Source organism: Corapipo altera, unplaced genomic scaffold (genome assembly GCF_003945725.1).
Source record: "Corapipo altera isolate COAL_440 unplaced genomic scaffold, ASM394572v1 23b, whole genome shotgun sequence".
In the NCBI taxonomy this organism is placed as follows: domain Eukaryota; kingdom Metazoa; phylum Chordata; class Aves; order Passeriformes; family Pipridae; genus Corapipo; species Corapipo altera.
The window spans coordinates 6,197,440-6,209,897 of NW_020884885.1; the positions used below are offsets into that span (position 1 = coordinate 6,197,440).

Consider the following 12,458-nt stretch of genomic DNA (forward strand, 5'->3'; position numbering starts at 1 on the left):
AGCTTTTGAAAAATATTAATCAACTAATTTGTTATAAACCCTGCAACCACACCGCTGTAAGTGGCTTCTGCTGGCTGTATTTGTTCCCTTTCCTATTTTATAGGAAAGGCCATTCAGTTTTGGGCTGATGTTTGCATCTTTAGCAATAAAGAAGGGCATCTATGGAGGTGAATGTGGCCGAGTTTACTGTGGAGTTCCTGTTAGGATGTGAATGTGAATTGGCTGCCTGAAACTCAGTTTAGGTGTGGCAAGGGCCAGACTAGGGAAGTAGCTGGAATGCTAGGGAAGAAAACATGAACTGCCTTCACTCCCTGGCTGGGGCTTATCTAACTGCAAGGGGATATAGCAGCTGGCACACAGATCACCATGATGCTCCCCCTACACAACCACTGCCTTTTGACTGCACAGCACACTGGAGTCAGGGATGAAACATCATATTGTCCCTGAAGCCACCCCCTGTTAAGCTGTGCTCCCAGCTGCCTGGACAGCTCTGAGACACTGAAGCAGCCACAGGCAGAGATTTTAGCATCCAAGCAGATTGTTTGGTGGACATTCCCCCTTCTACTAGCAAGGGTGTATCACTTCTACAGCAGCTTCAGCAATCAAATACATGACAAAATCTATTTACATTTTTGGGGGCTTTTTTCTATGTGTGCTGTTAGAGAATTTGAGTGATGGAGGAATAAACCAGCTTTCTACTGGCTCTCAGCGAAAAGTTAACAAGCACTTTTGACAGTGTGTGGCATGGTTTGCAGGCAGAGTGAGGGCTTGCCTTGGTTTTACTGTTTCTAATAATATAGTTAGGTTGGTGTGGGTTGCTTTTCTTTTAGTTGATGTGGATTGTTTTCTTTGGGTTTTTTCTTTATTTTTCTTTGACGTTTTATTCCAGGCATGACATTTTTGCAGATATCAGGAGACCAAAAGCCATGGAGAGAAATCTTCCCTTTTTGGGAGAGCTCTGCACTTCCAGAGAAACAAGTGTTTTGTAGCTTGGGATATGTCTATGGAGTGGCATTCATGCTCTGCATTGCCAATTAAGCTGAGTGGCACTTGGTCAAATGGGAACTCACTTCTGACTCTGTTCTGCAAAGGGACATTTTCCCTGTTTGATTTCTACAGGAATTTGGCACTGACCTCCTCTGTGCCTTGAGGCAGTTTAGCTGGGCTTACTTTTTTTTTTTCTTGATTCTGTGACCTGCAGGTGGAAAACAGGAGAATGGGGATCCTGCTCAGCTACCTGTGGTGGGGGCACCCAGACTCGCTCCGTTTACTGCGTGGCCTTCGACGGCCAGAGCTCACAAGGGGTGGTGGATAATGCTGAGTGCATGGCCTTTGCCCAGCAGCCTTGCAGCAGCCAGCCCTGCAATGTGAGACAGTGTGCCACCTGGAGCACGGGGCCCTGGTCAGAGGTGAGGAAGTGTGGGTAACAGCCTCTTGGCACCTACTGCAGGAGGATGTGCCAAAGCTTGGGGATAAAGAGCAAGGCTTCTTTTCTGGGACTATAAAAAAATATGTGTCCCTGGACAGGTGGCATGCAGAGGTATAGGACTTGTCCCTGCAGCCCTCCTATGCCCTCCTATGCACACATCCATGTTCCTCAAAACTGTGCATGCCCTTGCGCCTCTGCACTTCTCATTGCATATTGTTTCTATTCTGGTCTGCCAATCCTTTCCCCACTGCTGTGTTTTTATCAAACCCACCAGACCCAGCACTGGCTGGGTTTCTGAGCCAGGCCTGGTGAAGGCAGAGAGTGGGCAGGAGAGCTGCTGTCCATCAGCTGAGGATGTGCAGTAACACTCCCTCCTCTGTAAAACAGGAGCTCCTGGCTCCTGCCTGTGCTGTTTATTTCCATATTGCTGCCTCAGCATTACAAGCCCAGGACAGCAGTACTTCAGTCACAAGAGTCGGTAAGCAAGGTACTCTTGTAACATTGGTGACCTGCTGTTTTCTGTGTGTCTGCACAGGGCTTCTCCAAACACAGCCACATGGTGCATTTTTTATGCCTGTGTGCATTTGTATCTAAGGCATTGGAAACAGTTCAAATTGTATGTGCTCAGTGAAGCCAGCCAGGTTTTTAGAAGGCATCTTATGTTCCAAGGGCTTAGAAAGTAAAGGGAGTATCTACTTAGTCCATAAAGCACGAGTGAATTTTTCTATTTTAGAAGAAGGACATGCACGCTTGTAACATTTGACCTACAGTCTTGTGGTGGTACTTTGAGTAGTGCAGCAACACAAAATGCAACTTCGAGGCATGGTAACCTAGACTGGGAAGTCCTTTTTTATATATTTTTTTCCTTTTGTGAGATTCCAGGTGTGACTTTAGGATTGTGGAGTAAGAGCACTGTTTGGGGAAGTTCTTACAAACTGATTCCTAAGTGAGTCATTTTGGGGTTCTCAAAAGCGACTGTGTTACATGTACTCTCAGAGATAAAAGGTCAATCTAGTAAATGAATGGCTGAAACACAGCTGGGAAACTCATCTGAAGTAATTCAGACTGTCTCCAAGTTAATGCTTTCTGTTAGAGAACTTGGTAATTCATGGAGAAGTAGGCTGGATTCCTGGAAACACCACTGTGAATTTAAGAGGGCATTGAAAATGTCACAGATCAGTTACCGGTATAGAAGCTGTGTTCCAGCTTCACATCGTAAAAATGGAGCACAAGGTCTTTAGGCAAAAGACATGAGCAGTATAAGAACCTATTCTTTTATTTTCTCTAGAATTCTTTACCGTGGCTGATTTTAATCAGGTGTAAATAATATGAGTTTCCAGATATTTTCTACCGTGTATTGTTCATATCCTATTGTTCATAGGCCAAAATCATCCAGTGACTTCCAGATCTCCCAGGCCCTATCCCATGCTCCCATGCCTTATTGTCTCTTCTGCAGCATAAACAACTATTCTGCTAACTCCCACCCCAGAAGATGATTTTAATGATAGCTGTTTTTTTAGGCAATCTCAAAACGGTGTTCTGCCCTAATATTAGGGAGAATGGCCTTGAATTGCAGGAGGAAGCAAGGTGCATCTTTGTAATTTTTGGGTCCCCTTCCTGCAGTGTTCAGCCAGCTGTGGGGAAGGAGTCCAGACCCGGACCATCACCTGCAAGACACAGCAGGGCTCTCAGGCTCAGGACTTTGCTTGTCTAATGGAGCCAAAGCCATCGGCCACCCAGCCCTGCCTTAGGGAGAACTGCATCCAGGAAATTGGCTGGCATGTTGGAGACTGGGGTCTGGTGAGCACCGCACTTTCATGGTTCAGATATTCCTGATTATATTGTTGTGCTCCTCACAACAAGCTTTGATCCTTGCAGCCTGCACATTGGCTGAGGCTGGGAGCATGTACTGCCTCATTACCAGCCCCTTGGCTCACAGTCGCGTTGTAACTGGCACGGGTAATGCTCCAGTTAATCTGCTGCCTGCTTGGTATGCAGCTGCTACAAAAATAAATCCTTCTGAGGGGCGGATTATAGTTTCAGTGACAGTGGCAAAATGCAGCCAATAAACTGAAACAGTCCAGTCTTGCTGCTTATTCCCAGTTCTTTGCTCCATCTCTGTGATCAGCAGAAGAAGCTCTCTGGCCAAGTACGGCTTAGAGCTCCAGGCTTCAAGGCTGGAGCATTTATTGATTGCCATTGCATTTGGTGATATCGTTTAAAGTATATTTTTGTAATTATTCAGATAAACTGTGCTTCCGATGGATTAATCTTGTCTTTGTGGAGGAAGCCAGACTGTGTTCAACCTGGGAAAAGTGCCAGGGGGTGGAGATACAGGTAGATCCAATGCATCAAGTGACTTCCAAACACACTTTTTCATTTCTGTGCTAGCCAGACCAACTAGTTCTGAGTTAAAATGCGTTACATCTGGTTATTCATGAGATGTGGGCCAAGTTTTAGTAACAGCTAAAGAAGTTACATGTCTTAATCTGATTTTCCCCTCACTTTCTATTTTTTTGGAAGGGCTCCTATCTGCCTCTGAATAAGAGAAATACTCTCCCAATGTTTGTGGAGCTTGCCATGAGCTGGGTGGGTTAAACAAGTACATCATACTATCCCCTCCCCCGAGCCACTGCTCATTGCTCCCTCCTCATCCACAGTTTCCAGTGAGGTGAACTCCAGTTAGCTGCTTACAAGAAAGCCACCAGTTTGCTTTCCAGTTGTATATTGTTGCTCTTGAACTGAGGTACCTTCAGGCTGAAATAATTCACTCAAGCTCCATGACATACCACTGTGGGTAACAGCAGCTCATCTGGATGTTACAGGCTGAGCGTGGCTCAGGTAAAATGGTTTAAAGTATGATTTTCTAATTGTTCAGATGAATCCAGCTGAAATATTGTTTGCTTTGTCTTGGTGGAGGAAGCTGTGCTCAGCCTGCAGCTATTCATGCAGCTGTTCCACACTTCTGGTCTGTGGGGTCTCTGCATTCAACCTCTGCTGCCTGCTCACTGCCTTGTCTCTGTGTCCAAGTGTTCCAAGAGCTGCGATTCAGGCATCCGGACACGCCAAGTCATCTGTGCTGACGGTGACTCCAAATTCTACAGTCCTGAGATATGCAAAGCCATCCAGCCAGAGAAACCAGCCACCCTGGGTAGCTGCAACATGCAGCCCTGCTACCTGCCACAGCGTGAGTGGTATTGCTGCACACCAGCTTTTCCCAAGATGCTTTTTTTAGGAATAGAAATTCGCAGCTCTGCATCAGCTTATGTTCTCATCTTCTTGCCTACCTGTCTCCATCCTGTGAGTTTGCCATGGTTATGTGCACAAAGCATCTTTGGAGTCCCAGTACCTGTGCTGTTTGAAATGTATGCAACAGGCTTGGGAACAAAACTGGTGTGTATTCATTTTGAATTCAGTATTCTGTGATGGCTCACCCAGTGTGTGCTGCAGAATGACCCCAGGACTCCCAGTCTAGAAGGATGGTAACCTGGGCAGGCTCAGTAGCTAAAAACTATAGCAAACTCTCATCCCTCATTGGACCAACTATGAAGAAGTCACAACTCCTCAAAAGATTTTGCTTGCTGTCTGTGTCTAGTCTTCACATTAGAGCTCAAATGCTGACTTTTGTCTGCCTGCCCATTGTAGGTCACTTGTCCTGACAGTCCAATTGAATCCAATTGCTGCTGAGCAGCTGTTCTAGGAGAAGAGAAACATTTTCATCTACTTTTGTCTCCTGCTGACTACTGGATGTATTTGCAATTATTAGAGAATAGGGCTGGACTAACTGCACTCATTTTGTGTATGTCTCTCTTTGCAGAGGTCCCCAGTATGCAGGACACTATGGGACATGATGTCACTCGCCAGTCCTTGCTGACACGTTACAACCCAAACGGCCACGCCCCAGGTTTGGAAAAATTTTCTTAATTTGGGTTTTTGATGATGGGGGACTTGGAATAGGGTGTGGTAGGGGACAGGATCCTCCCTTTATTCATTTCTCTAATTCTTTTCATGGGCTTCTAGAAATTCATGGATCCAGGGATAAAATATAGATTCTTTTACACCAACAGTAAACAGTATTTGAATATATCTGTGCAGAAGACTCTGTATACAGCATATAGATCCTGGGTTCTGTCAGCATGACTTAGGTCGTGGCTGAGAGAAATGGTGCCCAAAGCAGATCGTAGGAAGAAGAAAGGATGATGTGAAGGGATCACAGTAACATGACAGCTGCTTTTTCATGGGACAGCAGAAAGAATGGTCAGGGCAGTGAGCAAAGACCCTCAGGACAACCATGTCTGGAAGGGTTGGCCAGAAGACACACATTCAGGTGATACAGAAAAGCCTGTCACATAGCCTTGGGCAGGTGAAAGAGCAGAGATGAGGAAAACTGACCGGATTTTGATCCTCACCTGCATACTTTAATGAGTTCTCTCCCCAGATTCTGGTGATGAAAGGATGCTCCCTGGGAACACCATGATCCACAGTACCTCTGGGAATCACCGCGTTCCATCCACCAAGGACCATGGCATGAACTTGTTTGCTGTTCGCTGGGAACCCCAGTCACGTTTATCGGGTTCCCATCAGCTCGGCTTCTCTCAGGTCCCCACTGCAGGGCCTGGCTCTCGGGACTGTCACCAGAGCCCACATGGCTGCTGTCCAGATGGGCACACTCCAGCTTCAGGCCCTTTGGGGAGAGGCTGCCCTTTCAGCACCTGTCACCAAAACAGGTAGTTGGAAGTAGGTAGGCCTGAGCAGGGAGGCATTGCCTTTCCTGGGGGCTTCCTGAAATTTATAACCCGTGCCTGTTGAGCTGGGCGGGTAAGGTATTATTGTAGCCCTTCTGTCATTAGGTATGGGTGCTGCCCTGATGGAGTTTCAGCTGCCCAGGGTCCAAACAACATGGGATGCCCACAATATTACCGTGACATTCGAATGAGCCAAAATCATCCCACTGCAGCCACTCCAGAAGTAAGTACAAAAGCTCTTTGCTATTTTGGAGTTCATCAGATACAAAAATTCAGATTTGACCCTGGTGACTCACTTGTGGGTTTCTGTTGGGCTTCATCTCTGCTAGTAATGCTGAAGAATCAATACTCCAGGCATGGCATCAAGCCTTTTGGCCCACCTCACTCCTGTTCGATCTGGAGCATCCACCTGTGATCCTCCATAAGCAGGGAACAGAGTGGGTGGTGGGGAGATGTCTGAGAAGAAGAAGACCATCCTATGTAGAACTGATTGAATAATCCCGAATAATCAAATTTTTGTCAGTCATGAAATTGCCATCCAATTTCTAGGATAAAAAAATGGGGAAAACATGGCCACTATTAATTGCCTTTGTTTGTCAACTCTGCAGATTAACTGAAGGCAGGGAGATAATCCCTCTCATAGCTTGAGGTTCTTGTTGGAGCCAGAAGAAAAAACTGTCTGGCTGCTGGGCTGATTAGGTTTGTCTTGCAGAGAAGTGAAGCCCTGGCTCCATGGCTGACAGCCAAGTTCCCCACCCTTCCCAGCATGAAAGCCTCTAGGAGGCAAACAAACAAATAGTGGTGCCTCTAACAGCTGGCCTTCTGCAGCTGACAGCTTGGACATGGTGCCTTGCATGTGGTACTGTCCTCATGTAAGCATGATAAATTTTGGCTTTCAATTCCTGTCTCTAAGGCAAGCCAAGCCTTGTCCCAGCAGCATCCCTCGGGCGAGTGCCGCAGTTCCATGTACGGCTGCTGTTTTGACAATGTCGCTTCAGCTTCAGGTCCTCGAGGGGAAGGATGTCTCAATAGGCCCAACTACCGTAAGTGATGCTTTGGCTTCTTGGTTTAGAAACACAGAAAAGAGTCCAGGAGCACATGCAAGCTTCCTGTGTAGAGGCTCTGCTCTCTGTAAAGTGTAGTAAATTATCTCTTTGAAAAGAAATTCTACCTGTTGGCTGGGGCAGCATAAAATTGAAGGGAGTGTAGAAAAGCAGCCAGAAGGTTTAGTTCTGTCAGCTACAGCAAAAATTCTGATCTTCTGCTGATAGTTGGACAGAAGTGTGTTTGTGTGTAGGACTACTGGGGAGCTGTTTGGCCCTGAGAAGAAACCCTGATGCAGCCTGGTGTGCCCCAAATTATTTTCCCAGGTTTAGGAGAAGTAGGGCCCCTCTGAGCAATCAGGGCCATTCTCAGCCTTCAAACAGCTCATGGGCAGGGGTGAAATGAGAGCTACATCAGGATGGAGGGATTGCTCAAGGTTGTGTGCATGCCTTTAGCCAGCAAAATTCAATCAAGTGCCTGCTGTGCTATAAGGGTGCTAGAACTACTGGGCAAAAGCATCTCTGTTCCTTTAGTGCCCAGTTGTACCCTCTGCAGGCACATTGCTCCTGCATTTCCTTGCCCTGTTGCTGCAGCAGACACATTGCTTTGTAGCCAATCCTGTGGGGCTGTCATGGGGAAGGGGGAAGCTCTGGATCCTCTCTGCTGAAACACAGCTTGGCAAAGGACCCCTCAGTCAGAGCCCTGCCTCCAGTGTTTGTCAGCATGTGACAGGGCAGTGCCGGGTTTGTAGACACATTGGGCTGTGCTCTTCTTTATAGCAATGTGGGGTGGGGAGGGGGGTTTTCTGTAGTGCATGAGCCTTCACAACTGGGTCTAATCCTCTCACTTTGTGGGCTGGAAATGTGCAAATGGTAGCCAGGAAGAGGAAACCCCAGAGGCAGCCTTGCAGTTGCACAATTCCCCAAAGAAGGCTGTAAAACATCTGTCTAGTATCTAGATTCAGAAATGTCTTTGAGGATGGTGATTCTTCAGTCAGAGACAAAACTGACACAAAAAGGAAAATGTGAGCTGCTGCCCAATTTCAAAGCAGAGCTGGCTGCAAAACCCAGGTGTCCTACTTTTCCACCTGCCCTCTGCCCACATCAGGTCATCTAGATAGGTGGCTTGAAGCAGCTGGACCTTTGCGCTTTGTGACCCTAACATTTCCCTCTGTTGTGCTCCTTTTGGTAGCGTACCCTGTGATATGCCTGCTGCCCAGTGCTCATGGCCCCTGCACAAACTGGACCACTCACTGGTACTTTGTGAGTGTTGTTGGCAAGTGCAACCGATTTTGGTATGGTGGCTGTCATGGCAATAAAAACAGCTTTACCTCAGAAGAGGAGTGCATGAGAGTGTGCCACAACTCTGGGGGGGTCAGTCGTCTGGAGCACGAGCCCTCTTCTGGCACAGGAGCCCTGCAGCGCCAGCAGGCTGGCTCCTACTCTCCTACAGGGGATGCTGAGGGTCAGCAGAAATCATCCACAAGACAGTCTGCAAGTTACAGCCAAGAAGGAAGAACCTATGGGGCTTCACACCCTACACAAGGCAGCCGCAGACAGGACAGCTGGAGAAGTGAGGTGCTGTCAGAGTCCTTGCCAAGGACTGGTATATTGGAGAGCCAGCGCTGGAACACACGGCAAAGCAGGTTGGACAGCCTGAGCCAGCTGCACTTGTGGGAAACAGCAGTGCCTGGGCCCTCAGAGAGCCAGAGCAGCAGTGGCCAGCAGGTGCTGCCCCGTGAAGGCAAGCAGTGGCATAAGGCTTTTGGAGCAGGTGTTTCCATGACGGAGGGATTTGGGCACCAGGAGTCTGCAGACTTGTTCCCAGCACAGGCTCTGCACAGGTGATGATTTTTACCTCCACCCTTTTCTGCCAGCTGATTGTGAAGCATCAGTGCAGCTTTCTCTGAAGTTAAAGTGTTACCCCAATTGGGACCAGCTATCTGGGAATACCATGTGATGGATTAGCTATACATATGACCCCTTGATAAATCAAGTTATTCTTATTCAGGCCCTGGAGTTACCTGCTGTCTTTTTCCTTGCACTCTCCCTGGTCTCTGACAGCACTTCAGTATGGTGTGTGAAACGATTGCAGAATCCCGGAGTCTTTGTCTGGGAGGCCTTCTTACACAGTAAATGAGAATCCATAGGTGTTTTCCTTGTTCTGACCAACAAATTTAGCTGACTCTGACTTCAGAGCCTTTATCTCAGCACTGCATAAAGTAGCAATGGGTTGTTCTATGGAAGACATTTAAGATGCAGAGTTTGGGTCAGGATCCAATCAGTATTACCCTGAAAATCAGGAATGCACAGAGCAAGATCTAAACATGTCTGCACTGGATCTGTGTCCGTCTGCTGAGCTGAACTTCATTTGTTCAGAAGAGAGGGGTTGCAGGACTCTCTTCCAGGAGAAAGGGCAGCTGGTCATGCTTTGTCCTGTGGTTGTAACTCATCAAGAGTCAGATTAGAGGACACAAAGGAGGGCAGCCAAAGTGCCAATAGAATCACTTTCTCTTTCAGAACAATCCTGGAGGAAGCCAAGCCCTCTCTTGTGACAGCAGTTGTGGGACAAAACATCCAGCTGGTCTGCAAAACAGGCATGTCCCCGCTCTCCAGAGTGGAATGGATGAAGAACAGCCGACCAGTCTCCTCTGACAGGTGAGCTCAGCTCCCTTCATTGTAGAGCAGATGGGCTCCTTGCTGGGCAGAGTGCCAAATATGCAATCCAAAAAGGACGGTCACGGTTTCACCCCAGTTGGCAACTAAGCCCCATGCAGCCACTCACTCACCCCTGGTGAGATGGGGGAGAGAATCAGAAGGGTAAAAGTGAGAAAACTCGTGGGTTGAAATAAAGACAGTTTAAAAGGTAAAGCAAAAGCTGCAGGTGAAAGCAAAACAAAACAAGGAATTCATTCACCACTTCCCATGGGCAGGCAGGCGTTCAGCCATCCCCAGGAGAGCAGGACTCCATCACACATAACAGTGACTTGGAAAGATAAATACCATCTCTCTGAGTGGCCCCTCCTTCTCCCTCCTTCTCCCAGTTTTACATGCTGAACATGATGTCATATTGTATGGAATATCCCTTTGGTCTGTCAGAGTTAGCTGTCACAACTGTGTCCCCTTCCAAATCCTTGTGCAGCCCCTGCACACTGGCTGGTGGGGTGGGGTGAGAAGCAGAAAAGGCCTTAACTTAGTGTAAATACTGCTCAGCATGAAAATGAAAACATCAACACTGTTTTCAGCACAAATCCAAAACACAGCCATATACTAGCTACTCTGAAGAAAATTAACACTATTCCAGCCAAAACTGCCACATGTTATTCATCCCCCCCTTTTTTTTTAAGAAATAAAAAGGCCCGTGTATTGACCTAAGAGCATGAACTGTCCACCTGTTCTGCACATAGAAGAAACAGGTACAGTCTGCACCAGTAATAAGATACTGGCTAGAGTTATGAACAGAGCAAGTGCTGTCCCATAACAAGGCACTAGTGGAAGCTGACGTGAGTAGTGATGCAGAAAAATGTCTCTCTTGAATTCATCTTGGGGCAGCACGAGGTCACTAGTCCAGGGTGAAACTTACAGCCAAACAACCCGGAGTTCCTGTGGCTGGAAGTTTCTGGCACATCAATTTTTTTTTAAACTCATTTTAAACCTGTTTTTCCTGGGAGGCCTGTTTCCAGCAAGAGTTTGGAGCCAGTCAGTCCCTTTGTGTTATGAAAATTACAGTTAAGAAAAGCCCAGTTATGCTTTTCTGTTTGCAGTTGACTGCTGGGACTCAAGCTCCTCCCTGGGAGGGCAGTTTGCCTCCTCATGGGAGAGGATTACTGAAAGCAGTTCCCTGTTTTCCCATCTCAGTTTCTTCTCTATTCCTGACCTCCTTTCTGGCACAGTTATTTCCCCTGCCTGTGACCCCTCTGTGGTCAGCAGGGTTTTGTTTTTTTCTAAGCCAGTGAGGGCACTACATGGTGATGGTTTATGTAACATCAGCACGAAGGGCTGCTCTGCCTTGGCCAGTTGCTGCCGGTGGCCAGGCAGAGGCAGTCAATCCTTGCACGTGTTGCAGGCACACCTACCAGTCTGACAGCTCCTTAGTGATCAGCCATGTCAAGCCAGAGGATGCTGGGATGTACACGTGCCTCACTTCTGACGCGAAGACAGAGAGCCGACAGATTCAGTTACAGATCACAGGTGAATTATCTTCTGCTTAACACCAGAGAAGTAGCTCAGGGCTCCTCATTAATGGTTATTGACCACAGGCTCAATAAAGCCAGCTGCAGGAGCAAACTTTCTCCACTGGCAAGAGGGAGTGTGGAGGCAGTAGGGCCTCTCTTAGTGTGGTGTTCTCTCATGATAAAGCCTGAGCCCTAAAGCACTTCTTTCCCTGCAGTACCACCCCGTAACTGGAGTTGTGGCTTGCCTGTAACCTGCCCCATTTTCTAGCACAGCGATCGTGTCATCATCCCTGACAGCCATCAGCTGCCTCCTGATCCTTGTGCCTTTATGTTTTGTATTTTGCCCAAACAGATCCTGCTGGGTAACAAATGATTCCCTGTTCTGAAAAATGTGCCTTTTTTCAGAAACAAACCCAAAAAATTTCTGGTCTCAAAAGATGGGCCAGCAAGGCACCCTGTAGCCTTCCATCTCTGAAGTGTGCTTTGCAACAGCAATGGCAACTGGGGCAGAAGGCATTGTGGCCTAAGGGATGTTGCAACATCCTCACTGACAGAGGAGAGAAAGGAGTCTAAAATTGCTTGCCTGCAGGTCTGTGACTCTCATTAGTAGACAGTGCAGGTTTACTGCACTAGTCAGCCAGAAAACAGATGGCTGAAGGGATCTTTGGCTCCAGTTCAGCAAGCTCTCCCAAGCTCATAGAAACCCTACGCAAGAGGTCACAGTAAGAAGTGTCCTTTTATTCACATATGGTATTTTGTTTTGAATAGAGTACCAGAGCACTGTTCTGGCAGAGGGGGAGAGAGGTCGGGTCCGTCACAAGGAAAATCAGCAGCTTCGAGAGTTATCCAGAGGCAGGAAAGTTGTACATGCAGCCAGGTCCCCTGTGCATCAGCAATTCACATACAGGTAAGTTCACACACAGCAACAGTTTGTCTACTGTGACCAGCTGATGAACCATATGGCATCTCTTCATGTAGAAAAGCTGAAGATTGGAAAGGTCCTGGGTCAGCTGTTCTGGGGCCCGGTTGGGAAGCAAGCAGTACTGAACTGCTGACAATGGGAACG

General features: G+C 47.5%; 1 protein-coding gene across 6 annotated transcripts in view; it reads left to right on the top strand.

Moving 5' to 3' along the window:
- Positions 1–12,458, top strand: part of PAPLN (papilin, proteoglycan like sulfated glycoprotein) — a 53,300-nt gene that overhangs the window by 33,434 nt on the left and 7,408 nt on the right. For 4 of the 6 annotated variants that reach the window (XR_003527524.1, XM_027642370.1, XM_027642369.1 and 1 more), the window contains 11 exons: positions 1,202–1,409; positions 3,053–3,229; positions 4,460–4,616; positions 5,247–5,333; positions 5,868–6,156; positions 6,277–6,397; positions 7,088–7,217; positions 8,410–9,061; positions 9,738–9,875; positions 11,284–11,408; positions 12,161–12,299. Coding sequence is in view for 5 of the 6 variants with exons in the window: in XM_027642370.1 (XP_027498171.1) it covers positions 1,202–1,409; positions 3,053–3,229; positions 4,460–4,616; positions 5,247–5,333; positions 5,868–6,156; positions 6,277–6,397; positions 7,088–7,217; positions 8,410–9,061; positions 9,738–9,875; positions 11,284–11,408; positions 12,161–12,299 (2,223 nt within the window). In the remaining variant the exon portion in view is untranslated. The remainder of the gene's footprint in view (positions 1–1,201; positions 1,410–3,052; positions 3,230–4,459; positions 4,617–5,246; positions 5,334–5,867; positions 6,157–6,276; positions 6,398–7,087; positions 7,218–8,409; positions 9,062–9,737; positions 9,876–11,283; positions 11,409–12,160; positions 12,300–12,458) is intronic. The other 2 variants (XM_027642371.1, XM_027642373.1) reach the window with 1 other exon arrangement.